The sequence below is a fragment of the Larimichthys crocea genome, chromosome III, assembly GCF_000972845.2.
Source record: "Larimichthys crocea isolate SSNF chromosome III, L_crocea_2.0, whole genome shotgun sequence".
Taxonomy (NCBI): Eukaryota; Metazoa; Chordata; class Actinopteri; family Sciaenidae; genus Larimichthys; species Larimichthys crocea.
In genome coordinates this window covers 12,090,224-12,104,741 of record NC_040013.1, presented here as the reverse complement: position 1 = coordinate 12,104,741, position 14,518 = coordinate 12,090,224, and the positions used below count along the sequence as shown (strand labels likewise).

General features: G+C 38.9%; 2 protein-coding genes across 2 annotated transcripts; both read left to right on the top strand.

Moving 5' to 3' along the window:
* Window positions 1-253: 253 nt before the first annotated feature.
* On the top strand, window positions 254-7,130 carry LOC104918337 (calpain-2 catalytic subunit). Its single transcript, XM_019266216.2, has 21 exons — window positions 254-581; window positions 1,095-1,164; window positions 1,770-1,888; window positions 1,976-2,109; window positions 2,195-2,363; window positions 2,459-2,542; window positions 2,689-2,774; window positions 3,711-3,785; window positions 3,886-4,046; window positions 4,159-4,328; window positions 4,428-4,439; window positions 4,532-4,743; window positions 4,847-4,883; window positions 4,974-5,039; window positions 5,113-5,170; window positions 5,273-5,337; window positions 6,141-6,209; window positions 6,314-6,392; window positions 6,534-6,650; window positions 6,738-6,796; window positions 6,884-7,130. Exons 1-21 carry the CDS (start codon window positions 345-347, stop codon window positions 6,905-6,907), a joined length of 2,103 nt encoding a protein of 700 aa, XP_019121761.1. The 5' UTR covers window positions 254-344; the 3' UTR covers window positions 6,908-7,130.
* A 3,681-nt stretch (window positions 7,131-10,811) lies between these two features.
* cfl1l (cofilin 1 (non-muscle), like) lies at window positions 10,812-13,092 on the top strand. Its single transcript, XM_010730036.3, has 4 exons — window positions 10,812-10,955; window positions 11,968-12,254; window positions 12,340-12,416; window positions 12,566-13,092. The coding sequence occupies exons 1-4, from the start codon at window positions 10,953-10,955 to the stop codon at window positions 12,685-12,687; spliced, it is 489 nt and encodes a 162-aa protein (XP_010728338.1). The 5' UTR covers window positions 10,812-10,952; the 3' UTR covers window positions 12,688-13,092.
* The last annotated feature ends 1,426 nt before the right edge of the window (window positions 13,093-14,518 follow it).

Sequence of the window (14,518 nt, the reverse complement as noted above, 5' to 3'; positions counted from 1 at the left end):
AAGAAGTATTGTAGTCTCTGTTTGTTTTCACTCGTTATGATTGTTGGTAAAAAAAAAATTATTAATGCAATTGCAGTAACTGTGATGTTTAGTAAGGCCAGGTGGCATACAGTTTACCCATCCATCCATGTGGGCTACATCTGGGGCTAATCATGGGCCATCAATCAAATAAACAGATAAAGAGTAGGGTAGATGAAACAGGTGAGCCAGGTCTGCCTAGCATGAACAATAGAGGGCGTGGAGACAGTTGAGCTGCACATATAACCCAGAGCCTGTCTCACCACACACACATACGAGGAGACATAGAAATTGTAGACAGACAGAAAATCCTACAATCTTTTAAAATGTCTGGCATTGCAGCTAAACTTCAGCACAACCGAGATAAATCCCATGGGATTGGATCCCACTCTCAAGCTGTAAAATACATGAACCAGGACTTTGAATCGCTGAGGGCAAGCTGTCTAGAGAGAGGACGACTGTTTGAGGATGAATGCTTCGAGCCTCTTCCCTCGTCTTTAGGCTTCAATGAACTTGGACCAAATTCATACAAAGTTCGGGGCGTCACCTGGAAAAGACCGACGGTAAGAACTGTAGGTAGATGGAAACATCTGATGCAAGTGCAGGCTTGTGGCTGCAGTTACTTTACATGCTTAAAAATACACTCAAGATGGAATGTTCCCTATTTGCATAATTTATGTCTGAATATATTTCATTTGAATGGCTTGTAGAAGTATTATTTATAATATTTTGTCATATACATATACTTTCCACATGAGTCACTCAGTAGGCTGCACACTTTAACAGACAATTAAAAGATAATTGCTGTTGTTTGTTTCATGTATGCTTGTTCCTGCCTGTTTGCACACATTAAATTGTTGAGGTTTTATTTTGATCTTATTAACCAATAATGAAAAAGTGATGATAAGAAACTTCAAACTGCAGCGTGTAATGTTTGCAATGTTAGAGACATAATATGGGTGTGAGTCAGTTTGTTTTTATTGAGTCTGCATCTAAAGTCAACAGTGTTTTTTTGCAGTGTGCCGGGAGAGCTACATTTTACGCATATTTTTTTTTTCTCTTTTTTTCCCTCTCAGGAATTATGCGACAATCCACAGTTCATATTTGAAAATGCCACCAGGACTGACATTTGTCAAGGAGCACTTGGTGAGACACACACACACACACAAACACACACACACACAGACATTCATACATTCTTCAAGCAGTCTGTTCATCACCCTTTTAAACTGACTTCTATAACTTATCTTTGTTATTTTCCTGTTGAATCATATTCAACATGCATTATATTTTTATCTTCCGCCATTTGAATGAGTGATTTTGCATGCTCTTCCATATCACAGTTAGAAGATGTGAAGAAACGATGACACTGATGTAGCTCTGCTCATGTTGACTCCTCTGACACTGTTATTCTGTGTTTCAATATCATCCTGCTTAGTTTTTTGTAACCTCACACCACTGAAATATAGAAAGATGACATGACTGCCAGTGAACGCCTAAGCATTGACATCAGCTGTCACTGTGTACAAAATGTTTTGTAACAACTCCTTTCTGTCGACACCCTGTCTGGCAGAATGTCCTTGTGGGTGTTACTGTAGCCGTTGCCTGCAGCTGATGAGCAGTTGGAGATGAGACAATAACCGTGACTTTACACAACTGAGGCGTGTGCACATGACCTGCATACTTCATATGTTTTGAAGATGTGTCATAATGCCAAAATAATCTTCCTAACACTGAATACTTGTGTTCAGGTGACTGCTGGCTCCTCGCAGCCATTGCCTCATTGACTCTCAACAAAGAGGTTCTGGCTCGTGTTGTCCCTCATGACCAAAGCTTTGAGGAGAACTATGCTGGCATCTTTCACTTTGAGGTACAGTACATTTAACACACACCACAGCCTCAATCTTTTGGAGTTAAAGTTTTATTTGACTAATTGTGTCTTCCCTGTGGCGATCAGTTCTGGCAGTTTGGTGAGTGGGTGGATGTGGTGGTTGATGACCGCCTGCCTACCAGAGATGGAGAGTTGCTGTTTGTTCACTCAGCAGAGGGTTCAGAGTTTTGGAGCGCACTGCTGGAGAAGGCCTATGCCAAGTATGGAGGAATGAACATCTGGATACCTTTCTTTTTGTTTCGGTCTCTCATTTTTTGGTTTTAATGGAACTTATTTTCCCTTTAGGATAAATGGATGCTATGAGGCTCTTTCTGGAGGCAGCACCACTGAAGGTTTTGAGGACTTCACTGGAGGCATTGCAGAGAGACATGACCTCAGCAACCCAGATCCCCACCTCTTTAAAATCATTAGAAAGGCCTTGGACAGAGGCTCTCTTCTGGGCTGCTCCATTGATGTTTGTTTAAGCTTGTTTCGCTCTGATTTAATAAAATTGGTATCCTCATAGTATCTGGTAATTTTTGCCTCACAAGCTTTTTTTCTCCATCCCAGATTACCAGTTCGGCCGACTCAGAAGCTGTCACACACCGCAAGCTGGTGAAGGGCCATGCCTATTCTGTGACAGGTGCAGACCAGGTAAGGAAACGTTTGTACAGTTTGAAGCAGCAGAGACTACCATGCATGCTGTATATCAATTTACCAGTTTTACCCCTTGTATTGTTATTTTTATATCGTTTTCAGGGCTCTCCTTTTTGTGTAATTGATTCCTTATACTGTTTCAGGTGGAGCATAACGGAGACACGGTGCAGCTGATCAGGATTAGAAACCCATGGGGTCAGGTGGAGTGGAATGGTGCCTGGAGTGACAAGTGAGTACCGTGCATCTGAGGAGTTTTAAGGGCAGAAAATGCAACAAATATGCTGGTCATACATTTAAGTTATTAGCTCTAGTAGTTATTTTTGGTAGATATTCCAGAGTACTGCTATAGTTTGTAGTCAAGTTATAGCTGTATGTGGTTTTAAGGTTGCAGATGTAGGTTGGTCAGTGAGTCCACTATTTTGGTCCAGACCATAAACCGTATAAAACATGGATGTAGTATTCGTAATGTCACCCATAAAATTCTGAGGAGCTCAGAATGTGACAGAAAATCAGCGGAGAGACCAAAACTTAACACTAAACATGTTTATTTCTGCTGTGAAGTTTAGTATTTTAGTATGGGGGCTTATGGAGATCTAATAGTTCTGTAGCCAGCCTCAAGTGACCATTTGAGGGACTGCAGTTTTTGGCATTTTTGCATTGGCTTTACTTCACAGCTACAAAGGTTACTTTTGGTCCAGACTGGAACAACTCAACAGTCTCACAGTAATCGTTGTTATGATCTAAAGGTTTTAATCATGCTAACCATGGCCTAGAGACAACTGACACTGTTGACTGATTATAAAACACTCAATTGTTTAATTAAATAGTTTTCAACTGTTTGTTTTTTATAAATGGGCTTTCCCAATTACGCCCCTTGTGTTGTTCATAAGAGGACCCAACCTAATTGAAATATCTCCCTCCTTTGTTTGGACATCAACACCTTTGTTTGGGTATATGTTTTTCTGTCAAGCATGTAACACACAGAGACATACACACCCAGTGGAATAGCTGGTAAATCCTGTCATAAAAAGGTTGTTACACAGACTTGGCTTAAAGCTTAAGGTGTGGGTGGAGTGTTTGTGAGTTATGTGTAGGCCTGCAGTTTATATCTGCTGTGTTTTAACCAAATCACACTAACTAAGAATGTATTGGCACTTTTTTCTAGTTCTTCTGAGTGGAGATATGTGAGTGGTGATGATCGAGCAAGGCTGACCAACCGTTCTGAGGATGGGGAGTTCTGGTAAAGCGTGATAAAAAAAATAAAAAAAATCTGAAATTTGAATTTCATGATGATACTCAAGCAGAAAAGTTTTATTTTCCTCGTACTGTTTTGTCCACAGGATGTCATTTTCGGACTTCCTGCGCCAATATTCTCGCCTTGAGATCTGCAACCTCACCCCTGATGCACTCACAGGCGATGAGTTCAAGAAATGGGCAGAGTCAGAGTTTGAAGACACATGGAGAAGGGGCGTGTCAGCTGGTGGCTGCAGAAACTATCCAAGTACGCCCAGTTTCACAATCTTCCCTCCAGATGTGCATCCATCCATACATTTACTGGTGTATGAGTGTAATAAAGTAACACACAGCTTGCTAACCTTTGCTTCCCTTCTTAGATTCCTTCTGGATGAATCCTCAGTTTGTCATAAAGCTGCATGAGGTGGATGATGACCCTGATGATGGTGAGGAGGGCTGCACCTTCATTGTGGGCTTGATGCAGAAGAACAGGCGCCGTATGAGGAAAATGGGTCAGGACATGGAGACCATCGGCTTTGCCATCTATGAGGTAAAGATTGCCCTTTAAGATGATAATGTAAGTTTTCATACTCATATTTGCAACATTTGCACGTATTCTGACATTTGATTTGTTTTTGTCTTTTTCTAGCTGCCTGAGGAGGTATGTATACAAAGACGATGACACAGAATAGGACATCAGAGGGAAGGTGTAGGGCACCCTCATGTAGCCTTACTGCATGTGTCATTTTCCAGTACTCTGGCCTAAAGCAAGTACACCTGAAGAGAGACTTCTTCCTGCGCAACTGTTCAGCAGCGCGTTCTGAGACCTTCATCAACCTGCGAGAAGTGTGTAACCACTTCTGTCTTCCCCCTGGAGAATACCTCATCATCCCTTCCACCTTTGAACCCAACAAGAACGGAGACTTTTATGTGCGGGTGTTCTCTGAGAAACAGACGGATTTCCAGTATGTTCCTTTCGCAAATCTGTGCCATTTCATGATGACAAACAGTATTAATAATCCTAGCATCAAAAATGATCATACAACTGTGACTTCTCATTATCTTTAGAGAGATTGATGATCCTGTAGACTGCCATGTTGAGGAGGTAACATCATATCCCTTGATATATATGTATTTGAAGGTTAATTTTGATATTTTAACAAAGAAGGAAAAGTGATTACTTTGTCATCTCTAGATTGATATCGATAAAGATGACATCAGTGACAGATTCAAGGCACTGTTTGGACAACTTGCCGGACACGTAAGTATGCTCAAAATTTGGTAAACTGTCTTACTGTCTCAAATAGTTGGTATAAAACTGTCGTGTTTATTAGGATGTGGAGATTTCCGCGTTTGAGCTGCAGAAAATCCTCAACCGAGTGGTGGTGAAAAGTAAGAGAAATAATTTATTTCTTCTCTTCTCATCGAGTGCAGCATGTGCATGTATGTGATCCTGACACTCACAGCCATTTATTTTGTTTCATTCATTTTCAGGAGATGACATCAAAACCAATGGGTTTAGTCTGGTGACTTGTCGCAACATGATCAATCTGCTGGATGTATCCTTCTTTGTTATGTCAGTAGAAATCTAAGAAAATTTACCATTAACCTCTTGAAATCCCCTCTTATTTCCAATTAGGAGTTTTAAAGGAATAGTGTGACATTTTGGGGAAATGCACTTTATTGACAGCTGTTTAGCTTAGCTTAACATAACGCCTGAAAACACGGAAAAACAGCTTGTCTGGCAATAATTAACATATTCTATCTTGTTTATTTAATCCATACAAGACCTATGACAAGTTGTGGTTTTGCAGGGGATTATGTGATGCGCTAAGTGTTCTCAGAAATATTCAGACAAATAACCCCCAATAAAATCACAATTTATTGTTTTTACACTTGGGTTAAACCAATAAGATACAATATGCTAATAAGTCAGGCTTGCTGAAGCCATATATATAAAACATACAGTAATGAAAGTGGCATCATTTTATATCTAACTCTCTGCAAGAAAGTGAGCATATGTGATCATATTTCCTGTAAGGCCAGAAAAATATTTTAGATAGATTTATTTAGATGATTTTAGAAATTAGCATGTTAGCAACTTTTCAGCAATGCTGCAGTACATGATGTTTACACTGGGTAAAAATAAAAGACTCTATTTACATCTATTTCCATCAAATGGGAGATTTGAGATCTCTGGATCTCTTTACTACAGTGTTCTGTGTATATGAAGTAAGATGAAGTTTGGCTTCATATTATGAGTTTACCAATGAACAAGGTCATGTCTAATAGAAGACCAGAATCTGGCACACATTATTATGTGTGGAGCATGTTACAATTTTCCTTGACGTACTCTTCAAAGAAAGATGGAACCGGAAAGCTGGGAGTGGTAGAATTTAAGATCCTGTGGACAAAGATCGAGAAGTTCCTGGTCTGTTCTTTATTTGTTTATAATTACGTAACATACCATGTGTAACATAGTTTATTAGTAATGAATGGTGATAGCACATACTAACTTGTTGGGCTCTCCATTAGGATCTGTACAAAGAGAGAGACGTAGACCAAAGTGGCTGTATGAGCGCCTCTGAGATGCGGCTGGCTGTTGAGGCTGCTGGTGAGGAGTCCATTTCCCAATATTTTTCTACGACTCTCATAAAAAGTTAGAGGGACAAAGGGGTTGAGGATGCTGGTTTGATCTTTTCCATTGCATGCTGTTCGATATTATCTCTGAGTTCATCTTTTTGCATTTCGACAGGCTTCTCTCTCAACAACCCTCTGCATCAGATAATTGTGGCCCGCTACAGTGAATCAGACCTCAGCATTGACTTTGACAACTTTGTGGGCAGCCTGATCCGCTTAGAGTTAATGTTCAGTGAGTTTGTGTCTTCTTGACCACATTTCTATCATATACAGCCATGCAGGCATTATGTAGAGTTATAATACTTTCTTTGATTTACAGAAACCTTCAAGACCCTGGACAAGGATGATTCTGGTCAGATAGAGTTGGGTTTTCTGGAGGTAAGAGTAGAGATGTGATAATGATGCAAAAATATAAAGCTATGGTTTATGGACCACATATTGATTGGTGCTTGTGTTGTCATCCAGTGGCTGAGTGTGGCGATGTTGTAGTGAAGAACTGAAGAATCAGTTGAAGAATCCAGGCCTGTGTTGAAGAGTCATCATATCTGAATATCCTGTATGTTTTCAAGGGAATGTCACTTTATCTCTTGTGTACAATTTAATCAATTTAATCAAGGTTGCTTTAATCAAGGTTGCTGATTTTAATAAAGAGTTTGATTGCCCACAAACATAATAAAGCTACAATATCCCACAAATGATCTTCTTATTTAGCATTCAATACATCAGATATCTGAATCTGAATATTCCTCACTGTTTTTTTTCAAGTACTAACTTCAAAGAGTAGTTCAACATTTTGCGAAATAGGCTTATTTGTTTTCTTGCGGACAGGTACACGGAAACATTGTTGCCACTCTCATATACCATAAATATGAAGCTAGTGCCAGCAGCTAGTTCGCTTGGCATAAGAATTTATAATCGGGTGCAGATTTTTATATGTTTGAAAAAAACAGACTAGTTTGTTTTCCTGTTACCAGTATCCTGCTTTAAGCTAAACCAAGCTAACCAGCTGCTTGTGGTCCCTTTCCTTTGGTAGCAACTTTTTGGCAAGCAGATAAAGATTAAACTCGCCTCTGTGTATTTTTAAGTGTGCTGATCAGACCCAACGGTGATCCAACTGACTCTGAAGGTCACAACAATGTTTGTTTTTTTCTATACAATACTTAGTGAACAGTTTCTTTTTACAGAGCAGCCCAAATCTATGTGAAGCATCGCATCTATGGGTAAAGTTCAAGAATGGTCTTACTTTGACTTATAAATCAAAAAGTAGTATCTTGGTAGAAAACGACTTTTTGCCTACAGGTATTAAGAAGCTAAAAGCAACTTCAGTAAAGTTTAAATGTGGACCTTAAATGTCAACTGAAGTGAATTAAATGAGTAAGTCATTCAAAATAAGCACCCAAAATGCCATCCTCAAGCTCCGATGCTTGGCCTTTGAAGTGATTACTCTGCATCGCAGCTTCATGCAAACAATGACATAATTAAGACTACCCATCATAAAATGTGTCCAAATTATATATGCTTTAGCATACAAGAAGAGAGCTTACATGGGTTATTTCACTCAAAGTTATGTCAACAACATCTTGATTTGCTTAATATTATTTACAGGACCAGTGTGTAGGATTAAGTAGTGTGAATGTACAATAGGTGGTGTTCTACCCTGCCTAAAAGACATCTAAACTATGATCAGGAGGAAGATTCTGAGATAAATTGAACTGAAATAATATTCATATAAATCTTAAATTTGTTAAAGAAAGATCAAACCATTTTAAGTAAGAGCAATCTGAGGAAGTCCTCTAAAATATGTTCATTAAAATGTACAACGTTTACAACTTTTGAGATCTTTCGAATCACTTTAATTTGCCAAATGTTTCTTTATGTGTTGTCTTTCGTTGACAATTTTGATACACAAACTGAACTCTCCATATATACTGGCACCGTCCTTTGGTGGCAGGTGGTGTCATTCTCCACAAACACAGATGTTCCTATCCAGTGCCTGTAATTTACCAGTAGATGTCAGAGTTCCCATAAGTTTTGGGGTTTGATGCTTTGACGTCACTGACTAGGCTGTGGCCAAACTTGCAATGTGCTTGCAGCAGCATTAAGTTTTCAACTGAAAGAGTTATGCAGCAGCCATTTCCTGTTCTGTGTGGTTCAGAGTTGCATTTCCCTTTTTACTACTTTGAAAAGTTTCTGCTGCCTGGTCGGCAGACCTTATCACAGTTATGACAACGAACCTTAAAAGAAACAACCCCCAGGCCACTAGAGAGCTTTCTGTACCTAACTCTATCATATTTTATCATACTTTTGCAAATAGACTGTCAACCATTTATCATATAAGTAAGGTACAGTATAATATACAGTATATGTGCAGATACAGAGATAGATATACATACACGCATATAAATGGGTGAGACAGTGTTAAGGCAGGCAAGTTGTGACGTGTGCTGCACCCTGCTATTTGGAACAGAAGCTAGTGCGGATGTGGGGCGGGACTCTGAGTCTCTGTAAACCACTAATCCACAGAGAGGAAGCAAAGCCACTGTGACGCTGAAGCACAGCATCTGAAGCAAAGATCTAATATGCCTGAAAAACGATTCTTTTATTTGCCAGTAAGCTTCTTTAGTAGTTTACACAGCTAATAACTTTATTGTCACTGTTAGTTGCAATATTTTTCCATTTAGTGCCTCCACAGTAGAAGCATGATGCTACAGCAGCGATAAATTACAGACTCACAAAAGTGCTGAGAAAATCACGTGTGCCTGCTTGCGACGTGTGAATCTCTAAATATTCCAAAATCATTGCTCACAAGATTTCATACCTAAATGGCATGCATGAGTAAATGTACATTCTATCACTGGAAAAGCTGTGGTGTAAGATCACAGGAACGTGGCAGGGGGCCATGTTGGTTCTCCTCCTGTGAACCGAGCCCCTAATTCCTAGCTACACCCCTGGATTTTACAGAGGAAGTTCCAAATTGTATTATCCCAAAGACAGGCTTGGTATCATTCATATTTTGTATATCCTTTGAATTGATGTACTTTTCCAGTAGCCTGGTGAGGTCAGGAGGGAAGAAAGCGTTCAGGTAACTACTGAAGCTTCGCCAAGGAGGATTAGAGATACTCTCAAAGTACATCAGAAGCAAGAAAGTCATGCTGGTGGTCAGACTTTAAACCCCTACAGATAACACCACAAATACTATGCGCCCAGAAATAGTCAAAGAGAATGGATTTACCCATGTTAGTGTTACCGTCAGCACATTCTAATCTGGAGACACTGTTGTCTGTTTATGTTAAAGAAAGGTCAAGGAAGACAACATTAGGTCTCTTCGACCCTGGCCACCACAGTGTTGAGAGACGCTGGCAACTGGGTTTTTTGTTTGTTTGTTTGTTTTTGTTTTGTTGTTGTTTGTTTGTCTTGTTTGTTTGTTTGTTTTTGTTTTGTTGTTGTTTGTTTGTCTGTCTGTTTTGTCTCTGTTCACCTTGATTTAGGGGGAAAAAATGTAAAAAACTGGAAAATTGTATTGCATAGCTGTAAGTCAATTTAGATTTGTTTTTCCAGCAAATACATTTTGCAAAGAGATAGGCTGGCAACTACTGTTCTCAAGCAAAGCCAAACACCTACTACTGCCGAGGACCCCAAGGCCCACACGTGATCCCATCTAACCTAAGGATAGAAAATTCCATAACACCTGGTGTCATGTATGGATGATTACGCTCCATGTATGTGCTCTCCCATGTGACGTTGAGAGAAAAACGGGGCTGCACTCTAATTCTGAGTACACCAGAGTCACTTTTTAATGAATCATATAAACTGCACTGACTCATCAGTCTTCACAACGTGACTAGAGAAACCCAAATAGTTCAAAACAGAATTTACAATTGAAGATCATATTGACCAGATTGATCCTCTTTAGGTGGTATATGTGGGTATCAAATAAAATACTGGGAATTGCAACTAATGTGTTTGTACATTTAGCTATTGACTATGACTACTGGAATCTGAAGGTGGTGTAACATTCACCTCATGGGTAGATAAATCCTTTTGACACATGTATGCACGTATCCTATTTTCTTACCTTATAAGGCCACTGAACGGGATCTCAGCAGCAGATGAGTTGAAAATGCAGACAGGTTTGTTGTCCATATAAGGGTGTTACGTGCCGCTCCCACTTATGACTGGCTGAAGCTCACCTGGGGGTTTTCCTAAAAAGAAAGATCTTGACCTTTACTAAATGTAATATGATGGGAATTGTGAGAAAACATTTTTTTTTCGCATTGTACCAGACAATGAAGCACATATATCCATTGTGATTTAGGTTTTAAATGTCATGTGATTAAATGCAAATACTGAGGTTGCAGATCAAACTGTGTCACACCTGGGAAGAGAGGGGTGGGTCTACTTTTGGAGGTGTGCTCATTTACCCAAGCTCCTCCTCTATGAGTCAACCTGCTCTCCTTCCTTATGACCCTTCAGCACTTTAACTGCTGCTGCCATTTTTCTCTGCTGCCTGTTTCCTTCACACATCAAAAGCAAAATGGTGAGTAGCTTTAACAAAGAATTTGGCTGGTTTGACTTACGCTTTGTCAGTGAACAACTTCTTCTTTGTGATTTGAGTGCACCACAGGAAATGTAATCTAAAATTGCAGAAACTTTGAAGTGCCACATCCTCATTTTAACAACATGTGTAAAAATGGGTGAACTCAGTGAAGCCTGGTTGTCATTATATTTAGTATAAGGTTTTCATTGGATGTTTCTTTGACGAAATAGTTTGCTGAGTGAAAAGGGAGTTTCATGTTTGAAAGGGCTTGCTCAAGGTGTGGTTTTGCCTCCAAAATGGAGGGAGCTTTGTTCGTGCTTCAAACTTGTTCTGAAAGAATCCCTTAGGGCGGTCTTTCTTGTGCTAACTTGTTCCACAATGACTGGAATGTGACAGTGCCAAAGGCTCATAGGGTAGGCTACACCCACAGCATGTTACTGCCTAAAAGCTGGTGGAATATTTGCACATTGAATTGCTTAAATAGTGTTAACGCTTCTCGCCGATGTCTAGTTTTGAACAACTTCCTGTTTCTACATCTTAGTTCTGCTTTCTGTCATCAAACCAAAGTACTAGTGAACAACATATGCTCAATATATGAGGCCTAAATCTCACCAAAAGTGCTCATACTGTGACAGTCATTTTTGCATTTTACAAGACTTTTTACACTTAACTGGCAAATTGGTCTTGGTCGTGAAGTTACAAAAGCAATTGTAAGAGCATCCTTTTTTTTTTTTTTGTCTTGGTGTGTGTTCTCTCTTTCTCTCTCCTGTTCTGTCTTAAGGCATTATGTAACCTAAAATGGGTGGAACATAAGATGCATTTTGAATTCATTAGATCTCCAACATCACATGTGACATCTGGGATTAGTACTTTAAAAAAAGTACATCAATAAAATGTCATTGTGCCAACAAAACAAGTCAGAGACTGTGGGTCTGATTGCCTTTGTGTTTTTTTTTGTGTTTTTTTTTTGTACTAAATAATGACATTTATGTTTTGTGTTTTCTCAAAACAGGCGTCCGGAGCTAAATGCACTGACAGAGTGAAATCGATCTACAATGAAATGAAAGTGGTCAAAAATGATGCTGATCAGAACAAACGCATTCGATTGGTGGTATTTGGCTTCATCAACAATGACATTGACGTGGAGAAGGTTTACCTTGAGGAAGATCTGGTGGGCCAGGATGTCTTCAAGTTTTTCCAGACTATGCTGCCACCCGATAGCTGCCGCTACGTGCTGTATGACTGCCACTATGAAACCAAGGAATCAAGCAAAAAGGAAGAACTGGTCTTAGTGGTGTGGTAGGTCCTTCTGTCCATCTGTCTGTCTGTCTGTGTCAATGCATTTGTTGTGGGACACTTTTGGATAATGATTTCTCTTCATCAGGTGTCCAGAAACTGCAAAAATCAAAGAAAAAATGTCCTACGCTAGCTCAAAGGTTGCTCTTAAGAAGGTCATTACGGGTACGTTTTCATATTTGTTACATTTTTATTTATTTTTTTCACATTAATCAGACTTTTTTAGAACTTTAACAGTAGAGTAAGTATTAAAGTAACTAGTAAAGTAAAAGATAATTGACTGGTGTTCTAATTCACTTTTGTGTTTCCATTAGGTGTGAAGCACGATCTGCAGCTGAATGACCCTGCGGATTTCGAAAGCAGGGATTGTTTTGCTGAAAAATTATCAAAAGACATTCTCTTACTTGAGGGCACAGCAGTTAATCCCATGTCTTGAGTCCCAGTGTGACAATCACAATTAAAGCAGACTTTGTGTTTTGGATTGGTTCAACAAAGGGTTTGTGCTCTAATAAACTAATCAGTCACAACAGTCTGGCTGTGAAACTAGGCTTGTTCAGATTTGTATTCATTCTTTGACTTATCTATACATTCACATATAGGTACATGTATATTTCTAAAGTGTTTATGTACTTAAACGTGGCTTAAAAAACAATCATACTCCAGTATAAACCATTTGTCTTCCTTTTTTGGATTGATTACTAATGACATGTGGACATTATGTTTTTCCAGACTGTTACATTTTGATGGCCATCTATAAATAGTACAATTTTAGTCTCACTGAAAATGCAGCAATTGTTGCACTGTCAGAGTATTGTCAAATAAATTTTCAGCGCAACCAAAACAGTGTGCTTTTTTTTTTTCTCTCTCTCTCTCTGATTTACCAGTAAAATTAGAATAAAAGTATTTGTTTACTGTTGGGCAACTTTGGCTTACTAATCAGTTCTCTGAGTCTTTCAAAATCTCAATTTTTAAAGTGTTTATTTCATGACTGACAAAATGTTTCTAGTATTCTGGCCTTTGTCAGTGCCATGAGAATCTTTGAAAAACAGCCATTTACATTATAGCCCATATTTACTGTTGGTATCTAGTTATTAGGTGTAAATGGACCCTTTCAAAATCAAGTATGGATGAAGGCTTTAATTATGCAGCTGGGGACTGACTTAGCACCTGGATGTATGCTACAAGGATTCTCTCTCCCTATAGGCTGTCAGCATTGGACTCAGGAAGCCAGATTAACTGGGTTAGCCAGAACTTTTTTTTTTTTTTAACTTCAAAATATTCATGTATTAATTTAGTTGACTTCTAATTTAAAAGGTTTTAAGATGTAGCCTGAATTAAACCAAACAGCAAGTGATACTGTCCATAATACAGCTGTATATACAAAAAAAGGTAAATATTTTTTAGGATTATAAAATTGTTTAATTAAAATCATTCCAGTCTTTATTAATTTTCTCTTGCTGCAGCCATAAAGCTTTGGTGACAATCACATTCTTAGTGAGTCAGATGAGAACATTAATACATTTCTGATGGTAGATGGTGGAAATAGCTCGCTCAGCTTTGTCCAAAGGTAGAAGAATCCAGTGTCCAGGCAACCAGCAGGGACCCGGGCATGAAATCTTATTCTTACGGCTTATATCACCCCTTATGAAAGAGTGAATTGTTACACTTTGATTTTAAGATAATAAACAATCATGTTAATTAGTGAACTTTAGGGGTGCTGGAAGGTGGAACTAAGTTTATGTAGCTCTTTACCTGTCTTAAGGAAAAACTAGGCTTACTGGCTGCTGCTTTATATTAAAAACATACAATTTATATCAAATATGAACTGGGTTTGTATTTTGATTTTACTTTACTTTCATATATGGCTGTTTGCTGCATTAGGAAAGTCATTCCCGCCTTGCACTCCGCATCCGACACTGAATCTGTTCATGACACCCGTTCAGTCTTTTTACTGAGACAGCCATGTGGGCGTGTTGCAGAAGGGGGAGGGGATGACAACATGACAGATGGAGAGATCATACCCGAAACACAACCATACATGGCTGTTAGAAAAAAACCCCGCAAACGAACACCATCTTGTAATACACTTCCTTTATCTTATACCCACTGATGTAACCTGAATATTACTTTTGCAGAGCATTTAGCAATGCGATGTCAGTCTTACAAAACAATAGTCGTACTTTCAAAAGAATAACTAGACAGAGTAGTGTGCAATGGAGAAAATAAATAAATCTTATCCCTCCATATTAGATGATATACTGAGGATG

Coding starts and splice junctions, on each gene's coding strand:
- LOC104918337 (XM_019266216.2), top strand. CDS start 345: ATGTCTGGCATTGCAGCTAAACTTCAGCACAACCGAGATAAATCCCAT. Junction 5,338..6,140: donor ACATGATCAATCTGCTGGAT/GTATCCTTCTTT, acceptor TACTCTTCAAAG/AAAGATGGAACCGGAAAGCT. Junction 6,797..6,883: donor TAGAGTTGGGTTTTCTGGAG/GTAAGAGTAGAG, acceptor GTTGTCATCCAG/TGGCTGAGTGTGGCGATGTT.
- cfl1l (XM_010730036.3), top strand. Junction 12,255..12,339: donor GAACTGGTCTTAGTGGTGTG/GTAGGTCCTTCT, acceptor TCTCTTCATCAG/GTGTCCAGAAACTGCAAAAA. Junction 12,417..12,565: donor TCTTAAGAAGGTCATTACGG/GTACGTTTTCAT, acceptor TGTTTCCATTAG/GTGTGAAGCACGATCTGCAG.